Source organism: Hypanus sabinus, chromosome 6 (genome assembly GCF_030144855.1).
Source record: "Hypanus sabinus isolate sHypSab1 chromosome 6, sHypSab1.hap1, whole genome shotgun sequence".
Taxonomy (NCBI): Eukaryota; Metazoa; Chordata; class Chondrichthyes; order Myliobatiformes; family Dasyatidae; genus Hypanus; species Hypanus sabinus.
In genome coordinates, this window is record NC_082711.1 from 73,183,748 (window position 1) to 73,202,010 (window position 18,263).

Sequence of the window (18,263 nt, forward strand, 5' to 3'; positions counted from 1 at the left end):
TCAATTGCAAACTTCAGCGCCCTACCACGTTATACACTTAAAGTAAAGACGAAGATCCAACCATATTCCCAAACTCTCATGTTTTATCAGTGTAGTGTTTTGAAGTTACAAAATATAACACTTACCTTCTTGAACTATTATATCCAGTTGGGAAAGCAATAACTGCATTCAGCATTTTAATTCAGGCTGGTTTAGGACAGCCAGGGGCGAAGTTTGTGCAGTGATCCACACTGCAGTTCCATGTTTGCTTTTATCAGATAACTGATGCATTTCACACAAGAGTTACAGGATTCATCCACCTTTAATAACCCACCATCAGCAAATTTGCACAATCTAGTTTTACAGGATTTCTGTCTTCTCCATCATTCAAAGCATGATTTGTGTTGCTTGCTCTACATCCCTCAGAAAAAAAGCATCCATGTTCACCATGCAGATTATTTGACAACAACCAAAGCATCTTGTATGTCATTATTCAGAATTCAGCATTGACTTCTGTCTGGCTGCATAATGTCTGACAAACGAAAAGGAAATAAAAGACCAGGTAAAGACAGACCAAGTGGTGCTACGATAATAACGAGGGTCTCTGCTTCGGCCTGTGTGGAATTTGCATATTTTGCTTTGGACTCCCCTAGCTAAGAGTAGCTTGAACAGTAGGAGACTACAGCAACAATGGTTGTTGACTCCATTAGACTGTTCTCTGAGGACCACTACATCATAGATTCACTGCTTCTAAAGGTTAGGAGAGGCCTTACAGTACGTCTTTCATGTGTATCAGCCATCATTGCAGTATTAAGCCTTTTTGTGCTAGAAAATTGGAAGGCCATTGCACAAAAAAAAGTGATGCAAGACAATTAATTTTAGATTTTTACTGACCAAAGATGTTGATGTTACAGATGTTACAGATCAGCTGGGATCTCATTAAGTGAATAAATAGTTTTTGAGGGGTGACTGTTCCCAGCCAGCTATGTCCATTTGATTTACAACATGTATTTTGGCATCGTTTTTGATCAGAAAAGCATCGCAATTTGGACAAGCTGGTGTTCATACAACAGGACAGAATATTGCTGAACCTTATGTGCAAATGCAGGCTGATTCTAAATCCAAAGCATTGTCTCTGTCTCTGCTGTTTTCCAAGAGTTATTCATCATTCAATATATCACTACAATGCTCCTAGATAGTCTAGTGTCTAGTGTCCTATTTTCAATTGATATGATGTTACATGCATTATGACCTGCTGTCCAGAAGGGATAACTTCACCCAACTTCATTTCATCATTGAAATGTTCCCACAACCTAAGGACTCAATTTCAAGGACTCTTCATCTCATTTTCTCAATATTTATACGAACGTAAGAAATAGGAGCAGGAGGAGGCCATCCAGCCCATCGAGTCTGCCCCGCCATTCAATAAGATCATGGCTGATCTGTCCATAAACTCAGCTCCATTTACCTGTCTTTTCCCCATAACCCTTAATTCCCCTACTGTGTAAAGATCTATCTGACTGTATCTTAAATATATTTAGTGAGGAAGCCTCAACTGTTTCCCTGGGCAGAGAATTCCACAGATTCACCACTCTCTGGGAAAAAGTTTCTCCTCATCTCCACCCTAAATCTTCTCCCCTGAATCTTGAGACAATGTCCCCTAGTTCTCGTCTCACCTACCAAAGAAAACAACTTTCCTACTTCAATCTTATCTATCCCTTCCAAAATGTTTTATGTTTCTATAAGATCCCCTCTCATTATTCTGAACTCCAGAGAATATAGTCCCAGGCGACTCAATCTCTCCTCATATTCTAACCCCCTCATCTCTGGTGAACCTCCTCTGCACTGCCTCCAAAGCCAGTATATCCTTCCTACAGTAAGGAGACCAGAACTGCACACAGTACTCCAGGTGCGGCCTCACCAGTACCCTGTATAGTTGCAGCATGACCTCCCTGCTCTTGAATTCAATCTCTCTAGCAATGAAGGCCAACATTCCGTTTGCCTTCTTAATAACCTGTTGTAACTGCAAGCCAACTCTTTGTGATTCATGAACAAACACTCGCAAACCTCTCTGCACAACAGCATGCTGCAATCTTTCACCATTTACTGCTTATTTATTAATTATTATCTCTTTATTTTTGTATTTGCAGTTTGTGTCTTTTGCACACAGGTTGTATGCTCAAGTTAATGTGTACATTGATTCTATTATGGTTATTAATCGATTAGTGTTGCATGGGCGACTGGAGGTGGACCCAAGTGCAGGACACAGGCACGGAGACTTGACACAGAGACGGACTTGGACTTGACTAGGACTCAGAGCCTTGACTCGGACTGGGACTCGGCAAAACAAACAACGACAGACCATTCGCATCCCAGCTCGGAGCAGCGGCAAAACAGCCGGCAACACTCTGCTGGACATGAGACGACAACAACAAACAATGACAGTCCATTCGTGTCTCGACTGGCAGGCTCTCGACTCAACTCGACTCATTTTCAACAGCTCAAAACAAGCATAACCGCTCTGATGAGGTGATGAACCAGCAGCGAGTAGATGTAAGCCAAAGTTTTTATGCTGCTGGTTTGAATGAGGATCAGGTGCCCTAATCAAGGAGCCCAGTGGAACACGGGGAAAAGGAAATTAACTGATGTGAGTAGTTAATGGACCGGACCATGGCAATTAGGGATTCGTTAAATATCCCATAAGAAGATTAACCTCAGGGTTGTGTATGGTGAAATATATATGTAGTTCTATAATAATTTACTCTGAACTTTGGACTTTGAAAGGGCTCTCCTTGACAAGCAGGAGATTGCAGACATAGCCATTCAGTGGAATTTTGTTTTTGGTTGGTCTAATAACAACTCTCATGAACCTTGGGCCCAGAGAAATAGCAGTGAGCACAATATCAAATGCTGTCTCTTCCCCATTACCAGTCCAATTACATTTTAAACTCTGTGAAGGTCGAATCACTCATTGTTCCCCGGTTTTTGTTTAGGTGAAAACAGTTGGTGATTCCTGAAAACCTGTCACCTATTACCATTAATCATTGACACTCTTCTTTCACACATCATTCACTCCTTCCACCATCTTTGCCATGTACTGAAGAATTGTTTATTCATCAGGTGCATGGCAACAAATCTTCAAATCATCTCCAATAATGCCACATAACAAACCTCATCATGTAAGCACTCAAAGCATTAGGCATGTGAGCAGTCCTTACCCCCTAATGAATAATTTCATTGATAAAATGATAAACACTTTTATCAATGTAATCAGTGGCAAAGCTGGGCTTGGCTGGCAACGTGTCCATAATTATTTTTGGCGGGGAGTAGAGATTGGGTGGTAGATGATTGTGGAGGTTTTCAACTTTTTGATCAGCAACTTATTAGGGAGGGGGACCATGCTAGGAACCGTTGACTTACTTAACCCAGAGATCTAACCAGGCTCTTGCAGTTTGCTGACCTGGTCAGTGAGACAGTCATAGATCTGTGTCAATAATTCCAAAGGAGAATAGCTAGAGCTGTTTCTATTTACTGTTTGCTTTTCTGTTACGGGTATTCATGAAAAACAACCCGCACTGACTCATTCCCCACCTCTCAAGTGAGATTGCTTGGTAATCAAACTGTCACAACACAGTGCATTGGTATTATTCTGCATCTAACTGCTGGTTGATGGGAGTGGATTTTGAAGTTTGCACTGCTGGCACAAAGGATGATTATGTGAACACTAACAATCAGTGATTTTGTGGTTTCAAACTGAAACGAAGTGGATTAAATACAAGGATTGATTTACCTGTCCTTTTACCTTCATTTTAACCACCCAGGTTTTATGCTTGAATAAACAATAAAATTATTGCATTAATAATGATAAATAAGAACTAAACTAATATAAGGTAGGAAGAAATTCAGGTAATAAATGATTTTCAGGTGGTTATGGAGAAGCTAGTCTCGGTAGAGTTAAGTAAAAGTCAATTACAAAAATGATTGCATTCACAATATCGCAGAGTGATGGTTCACTCTGGTGATGATATTGGCCAAGCAGATTTATGCTCTCCATGAATTTGATCCTCAGAACCATCACTTTCTCACTATTTCAAGACAGTGTGCATTATATCATTCTTTCTACTACATCACAACAGCATCGTTAATCTTCACACCACATTACAACAGCATGCTTTCATCTTAAACATATAGGGCTGGATGCTAGGAATTGAGGTATAATTGATGAAAGGTATCGTGTAAACCCAAAACCTTCACACTGTCCCCTTTGCACCCCATTACTGACTGCCTCATGATAGAGCACAGGTTTGCTTAGGCAAGGGCATTGATATATGATTCACTGGAAAACACCACATGATTTCCAGTAAATCCTCTCAGACAAGCCTACCTGTGTAACCAAAGCCTAAATTATTAACATATTAAGTCTTTTTAGAGCTATTACAACCGAGAAATCACTAATTATGCATCATCTTACCACAATAATACATCTCAGTCTGTTTATTCTCACTTCCTGGAAAAACAAGGACATGCAAAAAGATGACTTGGCCCTTAATAATGCATTTTTTTCCTGGTACAATAGGAAACAGAAGTATGTAATTCTGGAAAAAATTTAGCAGGTCAAGTAGAATCTATAGAGAGTGAAAAATAATTAAAGTTTCTGGTCCATGAACCAGAAAATATAACTTTTTTGCATTATTATATCCCGTCACCTCAGGAATCTCAAGAAGAAAAGGATTCCTGGTAACAGAATCCTGACCTTCATTTGCCTCCTTTATTTCAGATTTTTAGAATTATTCAGCCATATAGCTTGTTTTTTGCCAGTGTGTACCAGCCTTTCACAGGCTTATTAGAAGATCTATTAGATGTTCATTTTTAAAATGTTTGTCTTTAGTGATTTTATCACTAATCTACAGAATAGTGCCAATTCAGATTCAAATGAGTACAAAATGTATTTTGTTACTCTCATTGCAGAAATTGGGAATATTGACCATGAGGTGCAGAAGTATAATACTCCGGGCTTTGTCGGCTGCCTGTCAAGAGTTCAGTTTAATAAGATTGCACCACTCAAGGCTGCTCTGAAACCTGGTTCTTCTTCTCAAGTCAATGTCCAAGGAGAATTTGTTGAATCCAATTGTGGCGCATCTCCGTTAACTATTCCACCGATGCCAGCTGCAACAGATCCCTGGCATTTTGGCTCAGGTAAGAGGTGTCAATGCCTGAAATAACATTTATATATATAGCTACACACTTAATGTTCATTAAAGGGCTACGTTTGAATTTATTGTCTAAGTAATTTGGCAAATAACAAATCTCTCAGCTATTAAAGTCTTTTCTGTCATTAGCAGGCCTGTTTTCACAAAGATCATTCTATATAATAGTCACAGTATGAAAGCAATAGCTTCATTTAGATGTATATTTCTACATATGGAATCAAATTAAACTCAGAAAAGCTGAATTGTGATCAAACAGTTCAACAGAGTGGACAGATTCAAGATTATTGCACTGAAGAGCAATACGATTGGAAAATAGTTTTTTTTTTACAGTGATTGTTTCTTAATTAGAATCAAGTGCACTTTTTCAATTATTTGGATTCCTTCATTTACAGTATAACAGTATCAATACTTGTTCTTCATAACAACAAGATATGATGCTGCAACCCACTGTTACATATGTCTTTCCCTCATTCATCAAAATGACAGCATTTTATCATCAATGGCTTCTAATTTAAAATAATCCTATTTTTGTAGAAGCTTCTACTAGTTTGCTGTGAACAGGTATACTTCCATCTATGGATGAGCTTGTTAGAATTTGGATTGTGCCCAAGTGTCCATAAATTTTAAACTCAGTTAGCCACTGGAAGGAATATATCAGTAGCACGGGGCTGAATTTCTTTTCCTTCATTAGGTATTTTAGTTAATTAGTTTGCATAATTCATGAACTAATACCTTCAGACTCCCAAATTTATGTGATTAATTTGAGAGACTGACATAATCTGGATTAATTTATATGCCTACCAGTGAAGGAGGTGTTTTGCATAATTTTTATGCCACACAATTAAATAAATATTTTTTATATTCACAGTACTAGTGTTTATCCCTTTTCTGTTCATCAGTTCTGACATAAGTATATAAGCACATCATAACTATTCCAGGATCAACAAACTTTGATTCAAAATAATCTTGATGGAGAAGTTATGATGGAGCAGGTGACGGAATAAAGAGCGTAAGGATTGCATTGTTAACCTTGGCATTCAGGGTGAGTGGTAAATTCATGTTGTCTGGTGCTTTATGTGCATCACCTGCACAGTTCATTAATTGCATAGATTAGCAGGGATTCAGTAATGGGAGTGGTTGATACAATAGTTTATTGAGGAGTTACATTCTTTCTTCACAAAGTTGTGGCAATCCTTTGTTTTTGGGGACAAATAATGAATGCAGGCAATGTTCAGATCTACATTGTGGGCAATACCCAGAGCTCATTTGCAGAAGACCAAGGTAAAGAATGGACAATCGCCTTTCACCTGAATGCTCCATGTTGGCCTCTTCCTGAGATCTCTGTCACCTTTAAGCCAGAGATTAGTCAAGCATATTCACTTTGTTTGTTAAGAAGAAACTGTTGAATAGATAGTGATCCTCAAAAAACAACATTTTTACCATGTTCAAGACTCATGCGCCAGAGTTACTGCACCATTAACCAAAATGTCCCTAAAATACTGGTGGGAAATCTCCCATTTATGCACTGTCTGTAAAATGCATGAAAAATCCAACCTGCTTTAGTCAGCTCTGAATAAAGGTAATGGAAGGGGACACCAACAGTGTAATTTTACCTAAAGATGAGGAAAACTTTAAAGATTGAGAGAATTCACGTTATAGGTTGCAAGAGACTAATTGTAATTGTCAATTTGTAGCCTCAGGTAGCTCAGAGAAAAGAGATGAGTTAAAAAGATGCAGCAACTGAATTGATGGACCAACTCCTATTGATCTTATTAAGCTGAATCCTCGTGCTGTGGAGAACACTCCCTCACACCACTTTTCTCCCTTTTGAGTTCATCAGCATTAGTTTTTCCTTAATGACATCTTTGCAAGCCAGCCCTTCAACCGCAACAATTCCTACTTCCTCCCATTACAACTGTTGCACCTTTTTCACATTAATTCCTGCCTAGTCCTAATCTATACTTTGGTCCTTTCCAGTCAGTGAACCAGTAATTGGAAAATTTATAAGCAATCCCTCAAGTGATAGAAGAAAACAGGAAACAGTGAAATTAAAATAAACTTGGCAGCTGGAACTAAAGAGAACAACAAAGCAACGCAAACAAACAAAGAAGTGAAAGCAACAGATACTGAAAGAGCTGTCAATAGGATAATGACGTTACTGGTAATAGACCTTTCCACAGTGTTCCAGTTTTGCAACTAATTATACAGAGTGAGAATTAAAATGTCACCACTCAGTTAATCTTATAAATTGTGAGCTAGGCTTTGGAAGTATTTTTCTGCGCAAAGAGCATTTGGATTCTTGTGAAACTAAATTGGCTTACAAATTAACTTTCAAAAGCCATCTATAACTAATCTTTTGGTAATCCTACTCAAAGGACTTCACTCCAAGGAAGTGAATAACTATAACCACGGTAGCAGGAGTCCATAAATGATCATTAGTTTGAAGAAAGAACTCAGAATCTGATTTGGTCTTTATAGATGTTTACAGGATTCTGAACTGTTTTGATATGCTGCTGTTGCATTGATATAATTAATATTTTGTAGACAGACTTTCTACTACTTGAAATGGTTCATTTAGTTTCATTTTGCATGTAACTGGCCTCCTGTCATTTTAACAAATGGTTTGATCAGATAAATTAGCCTTGGAGTTAATTTTCATTATTGCTCAAATTATTTTGATTTGTTCTGTGGGGTTTCTTAGTGCTGATCCATATAATTGAGCACTGATTAAGTTACCAAATACAATATGCTTACAATGATTTTAGTAGTTACACAATCACTGCTGAGTTGGAATTTTTTAATGGAATGAATGCAATGTAAAAGTCTCATAAATCCAGATTATGGAAGCAGGATGGTCGTGTGGGAGGCACGAGAGGAAGTAAAATCGTTTATGTAAGAATATTATTTTATTTGATCCATTTGTATCCTTCAAAGGTTGCTTGAGGAGGTTATTCCATTTCTACAAAGTAATTGCAGTGTTACCAACACAACACACAAGATTAAAATAAAATTATATATTTCAGATTAGCATCTTTGAACATCCAGAAATCTTAAAAACCTACCTCTTCTCTGATCAAGTAGTTTTGTATCATTTATTGACTATCAGCTGAAATCAGATCAATTGTGGTCTATTTAAATGGCTATCAAGGCTCAAAAATCTGAAAGGTCCACTCCTTTACTTTGCTCCTAACTACAACAGCCTTTGTTTGAAAAATGAGCAGAGTAAAATCTGATGGGAGTGTCACCCATTTAGTTATGAATGCTCATTAATTCTATCCAAATTGTAACATGGGTTACCAATGTTATAGAAAACTGGTAGCCTCTGCAAGAAACATGGTCAATCTTTTTGGAGACCACTATGAAAAGAACTGCATTCCACCAAGTAAAGTATTTGTGTTCTAGCCTGTCATTCTGCCTTTCAGTTCCTACATTTCTCCATAATTGGCCAAGTTAATGTTCTGTGTGTTATTTGTTCTCTTTTTAATTGTTTGCACAATTTGTTCTTTTTCCACACTCTGCATGTTTGATGGTCGTTGTCGTGTGGCATTTTTAATGGGTTCTATTGTGTTTCTTTGTTTTGTGCCAATCTACAAGAAGACAATTCTCAAGATTGTATACAATATACATGCTTTAATAATAAATGTACTTTGAACTTTGAGGCATCAGTAGCAAACTAGCACCGGGCATCTTTGGTGCCAGCAGTCTTCTACCTGCCAACAAATTACTTTGAATCGCAGTCCCAGAGCTGCAGAGATAGTATAATTACTCATGGGCTACAAACAGTAGATCTCATCTGTATTCATAAGGCAAAATAACTTGGTGCCTTGGGTTCTTTGTTTGAGACAGTGTTGAATTGTTGTTTTACAACACAATCTCCCTAAACCTTTGGCTTGTTGAGATATGCATCTAAAACCTCTCACCTAGGTGTGAGTATTTTAATTTTATTTAGTTTGATGAAAATTTTGAAAGGATTGAAATTGACTAATGTCAGACAGGATTGTACATTAAAGGAGTTTTGGTTCTCCGTAAGAAGTCAATGTCAAAAGAGGCAAAGTCATTCCAGCACATGTTAAAGTAACGGAAGAATTACCAAAACCTACCTTTTGTACAGTTTTTCCAGATTTCTTCAGATCTCCCTTAAAAGTAACAGGATAGGACCTAGGGGAAGTTCCTGCAGAGCTCGATTTTGCTTTACTATATTTTACATGTAGATCAATACATCTACTCCTATTTAACTACTTCGAGTTTTTTTTCCAGATGTAACCTTTACGGAACATATATAAATAGAATAGCTTGCATTTATGCAATTCCCTTTTGGTTATCTTAAAAACATCTCAAAACATGTTCATATTCAAAAACTATTAATGCTGCACTGCCATTGTGCACACAATTACAATCTCACAAACAATTATAGCATGGGATGAATGCTGACTTGTTTTTGGTGGTGTTGTTTAGGAAGATACATCAGTTGTCTCAGCTTTACAAATTTTAATATATGAACAGTCAAACTGATCAATGCAGAATGTTATCTAAAACCACTACATCTCCAATGACGCTGATTGCCTTCAATAGCTACAATAAAATATCTGGATTATTATTCAAACATAATCTGATTATGGCTTGTGATGTGATAGCAATTGACCCAATCTGGTTGCCATGTTTTGCAAAGAAGTTTTTATAAAAATCAAACCTACAATGTGCTTAGGAATTCTCCATTTGATGGTACATTGAAGTCAGCAGCAGAGAATAATTTTAACAGAATTTATCACCAAAATTGGTACTAATGTTGATAAAAAGTATGATTGGCACCACCCTAGGTTAACTATTTTAAACAGCCTATTTTTGTCTTTTTTTTTAGCTATTATTAAAAAAAATCTAAAGATTCCTGCATAAGGTCTTCAGTTCTGAAGATTTACCATCTCCAAATAACTCTTGCACTTGTCCTTATTGAAAGTTCAATCTAATTAATTAATGAATTATTAGATTTGTGACATTGAGTTTATTTGCATTTTCAGCTAGTGCAGAATTCCCATATAAAGAAGAGACCGCCATCACAGATGGAGTGAATCGAAATTCAGCAGTTATTGGTGGTAAGTGTCAGAGTGTGAATTTGGCTGATTATCCAATCTGAACAAAATACATACAAGGATGAGACTGGAAACATTTACAAAGAGACTACACCATTCTTGATCATCTGTTTGCAGTGTGGTCTCTTTTTTGATCCCAATCTTGTTTTCAAAGTGTCACAGCAGAGGATAATGTTCAAAAATTCTTTTAGGATCTTCTTTATCACTTTATAACGTACAAGTAAATGGATGTCATTGTTTTAATATTAAGCTAAGAGGACATCTATAAGATTTTTACATGCAAGTTAACAGCAGCTCAAGCCATAACAAGGATCCTTAAAAGAAAGACAATCAATCAAGCAACTGTTAGAAATCAATCTACTAAGTGGTATAAGTAGGAATAAGCACGAGCTAAATAATTCTGGTAAGTTAAAGTCTATGCAGAGTAGAACTCTCCTTCAGCCAGTAGAGTATCTGGTATAGTTAAGACTAGAAACATTAGGTATTCAGGAGGAAGTGAGCTACATTGGGGATGGAGATTGGCAAACCATGGAGGTGGAAGCAGACAGAAGTGCTGATGGATAGAATATATTGAAAGCTCAGCTCGAGGTCATATTAGGAGAATGTTTATCAACAATGGTTATCAACATTGTGCTTCAGATATAAAGTTATGGCTGAGTGTTTGTTCTGAGATGCCAGCAGGTCCCAGAAGTACTCACTGAAGGGATTGCTCAGGCAGGTTTCAGTTAGTTCAGATGTCAAGCTGCTATTGATTGAAAAAACCTGGCCCATTGTATTTGTTAAGTGGCCCTGCAATCATTAATCTCAGCAGGACTAGGTCATTTTAATGTCAGATATCCAGGCTGGGAAATTATTATTCTGTTCAATATCCTTTTTAAATATGGGGTGCTAACACCAACATGGAGTTGTTGGAAATGCTAACCCATCATCCTGCAGTAGTAGTAGAGGCCATCTGAGCCAAGTCTCAGTGAACACCCAGCTGATAAAGATTATATTTGTCTCCTCAATACCGCCGCAATTACAGAGTGATCGTGGACAGGCCTTGCTGTTGGCAAGTGCTGTATTTCCACTGGCACAAAGAGTTGCTCCAGGTTTGAATCTATCACTGAAGTCAATGGGGTACAAGCAGTATCATCCACTAGCTAAGAAATCCTGTCTATTGAATCTTTTCCAGCCTCAGACTTGTCTTTTATCGATTGGAAATATCTTAAGGAAAATGAATCCTGTGTTGATTTTGGAAAGGACAGTCTATTTTCCTTGTAATGAGGAGATTATTGGCAATCTCACTCTGAATGCTTTTGGCACTTGCCTGTCAGAGGAGTATGCTGATGATCAGGGAACAGAGTTTGTGTCAGGAACTGAGGATGGCCTCTGTCTTCTCCGTGTTTATTTGGAAAGAAATTCTATCAATCTAATACCATCTTTTGGATATCCAATAGGCAGAGCAGGCATGCAAATGTACATTTATAAGCTTTGATAAACTTAAAGCTTTAATTAGCATGTGGAGGTACAATTTTGTTGCCATCACTGAGATATGATGGAAAGATGGCAAAACTGGAAGCTTGGTATCCTGGACCACAGAATTTTCATGTGAGCTAGTGAGGGGCAGATTAGGGGAGGAGGCTGAGGAATACATTATTACAGTAATTGAGGAAGGTTATCCAAGAAGGTTTTTCAAATGCGGCTAAATAGTTAGAGATGAGGAACAAAAAGAGTATTGTCACTTTATTGAAGATGTATTATCAACCACCCAACAGACAACAGCCAATCGAGGAGAAGCGTTCTAGTTCTGATTCCAAGTACCATTATTCCTCCCCTAATGATTCCCATTCTCAGCTCAGAGTGCAGCACTGTTGGCGCTCTCTCCTTCTTTTGTCACCACTCCCATTCATGTCGTTATACTGCCCATTTCATCTCTCCACTCTTGATCCTGATGCTGGGCATCAGTGACTCTATCCCCACCACAAATGCTGCTCAGACTCCTGCACGTTGTTTGTTGCTCCAGGTTTCAGCTTCTGCAGACTCTTGTGTCTCCATAGAGAATTTGCAAATTGGCGTAAGAAATATAACATTATAGTACCAGAAGGTTTAAATTTTGCCAATATTACTGGAATTGAATCAGCATAAAAGGCTCAGAGAGGGAAGATTTTTTTTTTAAGTGTGAATTGTTTTATATTGTGATTTAAAGAGCAGGCCTTTCTGGCCTTTTAAGCCCAGCAACCCACCAATTGAACCCCTGCCTAATCACAGGACAATTTAGAATGATCAATTAACCTACTAACCAGTACATCTTTGGATGAGGAGTTCAGGGCAAGTTATACCTGTAAGCTAGGGAAGCAAGAAGATGGAACCATCAAAGACAGGGGATATTTAGAGTAGGATGGAGCAATAGTAGGAAGCATATGACTCATATAGAGAACTAAAGATGGGAGGCATGTGGAGAGTACAGTATGTGAAGTGTAGGGAGGCTCTTGAAATGTGTATTTGGAAAGTTCTTGTTGTGAATAGAGAGAAATATTCTTCATGTATTAGCTCATATAAACACCAGGATAAATTGAAAAGATAAAACAAAAACTGTGTCCTTGCTCTTGCATTTCAGAATTGCAGATCAATAAGTAATTAGATCTTTGACTTTATACAAAACTTTGTTTAGGCTGCATTAGAAGTACCATATGCAACTCTGGTCACTCCATTACAGCAAGGTAGTGGGGACTTTAGAAAGACCGTAGAAGAGGTTTACCAGGATGCAGCCTGGATTAAAGGATATGAACTATAAGGAGTCATTGGACAAATTTGTGTTGTTTACTTTGCTGAACTGTTCTACGTGCTGTCTTTTCATGCAGGATGCAGCAGTATAAAAGGGTGCTAAAATGTAGCCTTTTATAAGGCTGAGACCCTTCTTCAGAACTGGAAAGGAAGTGGGAAGACACCAGAATAAAAAAGGTGGGGGAAGAGGAAGGAGGACTAGCTAGAAGATGATAGATGAAGCCAGGAGGGTGGGAAAGTTAAAGGGTTATAGAAGAAATCTTTTCAAACAGGAGAGTAGACCAGGGGAGTAAAGGAAGTAGGAGAGTCACCAGGGGGAGCTGATAGGCAGATGAGGAGAAGAGGTAACTGGCTAGAGTGGGGAATAGAGAGGGAAGGAGTAGGGAAAAATTCCAGAAAAAGACATTGATATTCATGCCATCAGGTTGAAGGCTACCTAGATGGAATATAAGATGTTGCTACTTCACCCTGAGAGTGACCTGACCTCATCATGGCAAAAGAGGAGCTACATGTCAGAAAGGGGATGGGGATAGGAATTAAAATGGTTGGCCACTGGGAAGTTGCACTCACCAGTGTGGATGAGGCTACATCAGGGTCACTGAATACAATAACAGGTTCTCAGGTGAAGTACCGCCTCACCTGGAAGACTGTTCGGGGCCCTGAATGGAGGTGAGGGAGGAGGTGAATGGGCAAGTTTAGCATTTTTGTCACTTTGCAGGGATGTGTGCCAGGATGAGATTACTGGGGAGGGACAAATGGGTAAAGGAATCATGGTGGGAGTAATGGGAGTGCAGGGGGGGTTAAAATGTACTTGGTGGTAGGATCCTGTTGAAGATCACAAAATCGTGGAGAGTGATGTGTTGGATGCAAAGGTTCAGTGGGTGGTAGATGAGTTCAAGAGGAACTCTATCCCTGTTAAGGCGGCAAAAAGATAGGGTGTGCATGAATATCTAGGAAATGAAGGAGATGTGGGTGAGGGCAACATCAATGGAGGCATAAGACAGTCGTTATTATAATGGCACTATTTTGTTAAAAAAAATTCATCAATAAAGAGCTAGTGCAACTTTCTGTATTGAAATTTTAATATGAGAGTAAAATTAAATTCCTTGTTCAGTACAACAATCATTGGAACAAGAGCTCAGTATCACTCTACTATGTCATTAAAATGCAATTATTGCGACTGTAGTTGTGTTTATTTCCAGTTAGTAAACGAGTTCAGTGATGAAAGAGCACCACCACCAGGCTGAAGTTGGAAGTGCAGTAGAAAAAGACCACTGAGGTTGAAATTTATCTTCAATCTCTTGTCCAAAGCACTCCAGAACATAGAACAGAACTGCACAGGAACAGGTCCTTCAGCCTACAATGTTATGCTGCACTAATTAAATGTCAACTAAACTAATCTCTTCTGCCTGCACACTTTTTATATCACTCCATTCTCTGCACATTCATGTGCCTACCTAAGAATCTCTTAAATGCTTCCATTGTATTGCCTCCATCACCATTCTCTGTAAAAAAAAAATTTGTTCCGCACATCTACTTTGAATTTACCCGATCTCACCTTATTTGTCTGACCTCTAGTATTCAACACTTTGACCTGTAGGAAAAGAAAGATACTCTACTCTATCTACTCTATCCAAGCCTCTCACAATCTTATAAACCTGTCAGACCTCTCTTCAGCCTCTGCCTCTCTAGAAAAAGCACCCCAAGTTTGGGGTGCATTTTCTTCTTATAGCACCTGCCCTCTAATCCAGGCAACATCCTGGTTAACCTCTTCTGCACCCTCTCCAAATTCTCCACATCTTATTTATAATGGGGCAACCAAAACTGAATACAATACTCCATATGCGGTCTAGCTAGAGTTTTATAAAGCCATAGCATAGCTTGGCAGCTCTTGAAGTCAGTGCGCCAACTAATAAAGGCAAACACCCTATCAATCCCTGCAAGAAAAATAACTTCTAAAGGATTAAGAAAAATATTAGTGAAAAAATTGTGTTTCCAGTAAGAACAATGTAACCAGTAAAGTAGAATGAGAATCAGAATCAGGTTTACTATCATTGGCCTGTGTCGTGAAACTTGTTAACTTAGCAGCAGCAGTTCAATGCAATACATAATACAGAAGAAAAATAATCATAAATAAATAAATTACAGTATACATATATTGAATAAATGAAAAATTGTGCAAAAACAGAGTAATATATATTTAAAAAGTGAGGTCGTGTTCACGGGTTCAATGTCCATTTCAGAATTGGTTGGCAGAGGGAAAGAAGCTGTTTCTGAGTCGCTGAATGTGTGCCTTCAGGCTTCTGTGTTTCCTAAATGATGGTAACAATGAGAAAAGGGCATGCCCTGGGTGATGGAGGTCCTTAATAATGGACGCTGCCTGAATAATAACAGCAATATTTGTGCCCTCTATAAAATGTATTGCAGCATCACACAAATACTTCCTTGATAACATCATCCAAGGCCATAGCCACTACTGTTGAGGTGGATGCGGGTAAACAGGAATTTGGGAACATCAACAACTATAGTGCTGCCCTTTAACTGTCAATAGGTCAAATACTAACAACACACCAGAGTAAAGGTCTTCAAAAATTAAGAAGGTGACCTTCCTGGTTTAGTTAGGGATAGTTGTTCAGTATTGGACTACCAAGCATTGTTAGGGCATACTTTCTTCTAACCTGGAGTGGTTATTCTGTTGTATTTGTAGTTCCTTCTTCCACAATTGCTCCAGTAAGTTAAAGTCATGGGTTTTTAACCATGTTGCACGTCCTTTTAGATTATATGCACTATCTGAAAAGTACAGTTAAGCATGTGAAACTTGATAGTAACAACCTCGCAACTTATAATTCTTGCTGTGAAGTATGCAACTAGATAATGGGCACTTGAGCAGGGTAGAGTTAGATGGCCTGAGACTCTGGAGCCAGATTCTTGTCATGGTGTCTAATTCGTCAGAAAAAGATGAAAAAAAGAAATTCCAAAGCTTTTTTTTTATCTTGTTAAGCCCTTAATTAATTGTGTGTTTCTTTCTGTTAGGTATTATTGCAGTTGTAATCTTCACCATCCTTTGCACGTTGGTCTTCTTGATCCGTTACATGTTTCGCCACAAAGGGACCTACCATACCAATGAGGCCAAGGGGGCTGAGTCTGCTGAAAATGCCGATGCAGCTATAATAAACAATGATCCTAACTTCACAGAAACCATTGACGAGAGTAAAAAGGAATGGTTCATCTAGGGATGACTTTGTGAAGGTTTTCTTCTTGTGTATTTTTGGCAATTCAGGAAAGATCAGCACAAATGAACCAAAATGAAAAAACAAAGAAAAAAAACAGAAAATAAGATTTAAAAGAAACCTAAATATCTGATTCTATGGATTACCACCAGTTTCAACGGCAATTTTCCCTGAGTTTGTGAATACAAATGTGAATACATTTACACTTCAGAACGAAAAGCTGATAGTATAGATGATTACACATATGCCAAATACCCATTGTAAATAAGTTTTATGTAGATCATAAAAGTATACAGTTTGCTTTTGTTGCTGAAAAAACTTATGAAGTTGCTGTATTTTACAAAGAAAACAGGTAAATCATCAATTGCCAGAGTTTGTGAAAAGAATGATTTGGCATGCTGTGGTTAAAACAACTTGCTTCTTTTTTAAAAAACACTAATTTGCCATTTTAAGCTGGTTGCATATTTCGTATCTTTTTCAATTATTGTTTAGTTGTTTAAAAAAAATGGCTTGTTTTGTAGAGGTACTTGACAGATAAGAAATAAATGAAATGGTCACAGAGATTTACTTTTGGACCTAACTTTTGTGTGCATATGGGGAAAGAAGTGGTGACCAGAGTACATGATGAGAGATGTAATGAGTTCTCTCCTCACCCACGTTGCCCATGGTAACCGACAAAGTACCGAGATGTACACAGCAAATGATGTTAGCATTTCATTTGTATTGCCTAATGATTTCTGTCCTTAACTTGTTGTCACTGTATATATTTTTATTATATTTTACAGATGTTCATTATCTTGTCCATTTCTAGCCTTCTATGGTAAAACTTTGTGCAGTGCTGGTAACCATTGTTTCTGCTATTAAGAAATTGCTGCATTGACAGGGAGAAAATCACTGCTACAAACTAGTCCAGTGAGGTAGAGCAGGATTTTATTTTGCATGTTTAGGGACTCCCGGATATTTACATTGTGAAAGCTCCGAAGTTACCTGTATTTCCCTTTGAACTGATGGGGATGTGATCCATTGTATTCTTAATTAAAAACCACACTCTTACACATGGTGTTTTCTGTTCAGGAATTTAGCATAGTTTATACATTTTTAAATTTCCAAATTGTGTCATGCCTTATTTAAAGTATGTACTGTAGTTTGGTTCAAAGAAAAGGGTGGGTGGGAGGAAAAGTACAATATTAAAGCGCCTTGCTGTAAGTGTTGGTCTTTGTTGCTTTTTGATAATTTTTTTAAGGAATTATACCTATCAGAGATGAAATATTCTGTACAAAATGCAAGTTTATTTCACATTTCTCTATGATTTAGTTGAAAAACTGTTTTTGGGATCACTCCAAAATTTGAATGTATAGTGCTGTACTGTGTGATATCTTTATACCACTACTTGCACCTATTCAGTGACCAAAACAAAACAATACTTAACTAAATGAGGGGCCAATGCTACAAGTTGTGGTTGGTTTCCCCCGATACTCAGTTGGATGAGTACTATACTGTATATCTGTGGATTTCTCTGTTAGCACGACTTCTTAGCTAGGCTATATCCATGATACAAGCTGCAAGGGACTAGAGGTATGCTAAAACCTACTGTTTACATACTTTATTAGTTAGAATGACCATAGAATAGGATCTTCAGATCGACCAGAGCTCTCTCACAATCAGAGTGCTTGGGGTAGCATAGAAACAAGCCTGTGAACGCAACTCCATGCCATCATCAGCCACTCATTTAGCCTAGCTCTAATTAGTACCATTTTTTATTCCCTGCCTCCACTCACATCCTATCACTCACGAGCAGCAAACGAACCTACTGACCTGCATGTCTGTGGGAGATGGGAGGAACCGATGCACCCAAAGGATATCCACATAGTCACAGGTAGAATATGCAATTTCCACACAGAGAAGGTGGAAACTCAGAGAAGACTGAAGATCAGGATTGAACCCATCTTTGATTCTGTGAGACAGCATCTCCAAAATCTACACCACTGTGT

The 18,263-nt window shown here is 38.0% G+C and overlaps 1 protein-coding gene across 1 annotated transcript in view; it reads left to right on the forward strand.

Moving 5' to 3' along the window:
• The window catches only part of LOC132395162 (contactin-associated protein-like 2), a 1,263,978-nt gene extending 1,246,597 nt beyond the window's left edge, over nt 1-17,381 (forward strand). The window contains exons 22-24 of the mRNA XM_059971460.1: nt 4,948-5,175; nt 10,205-10,279; nt 16,076-17,381. Of these exons, the coding sequence (XP_059827443.1) occupies nt 4,948-5,175; nt 10,205-10,279; nt 16,076-16,275 (503 nt within the window). The 3' untranslated portion in view covers nt 16,276-17,381. The remainder of the gene's footprint in view (nt 1-4,947; nt 5,176-10,204; nt 10,280-16,075) is intronic.
• Nucleotides 17,382-18,263: the final 882 nt, after the last annotated feature.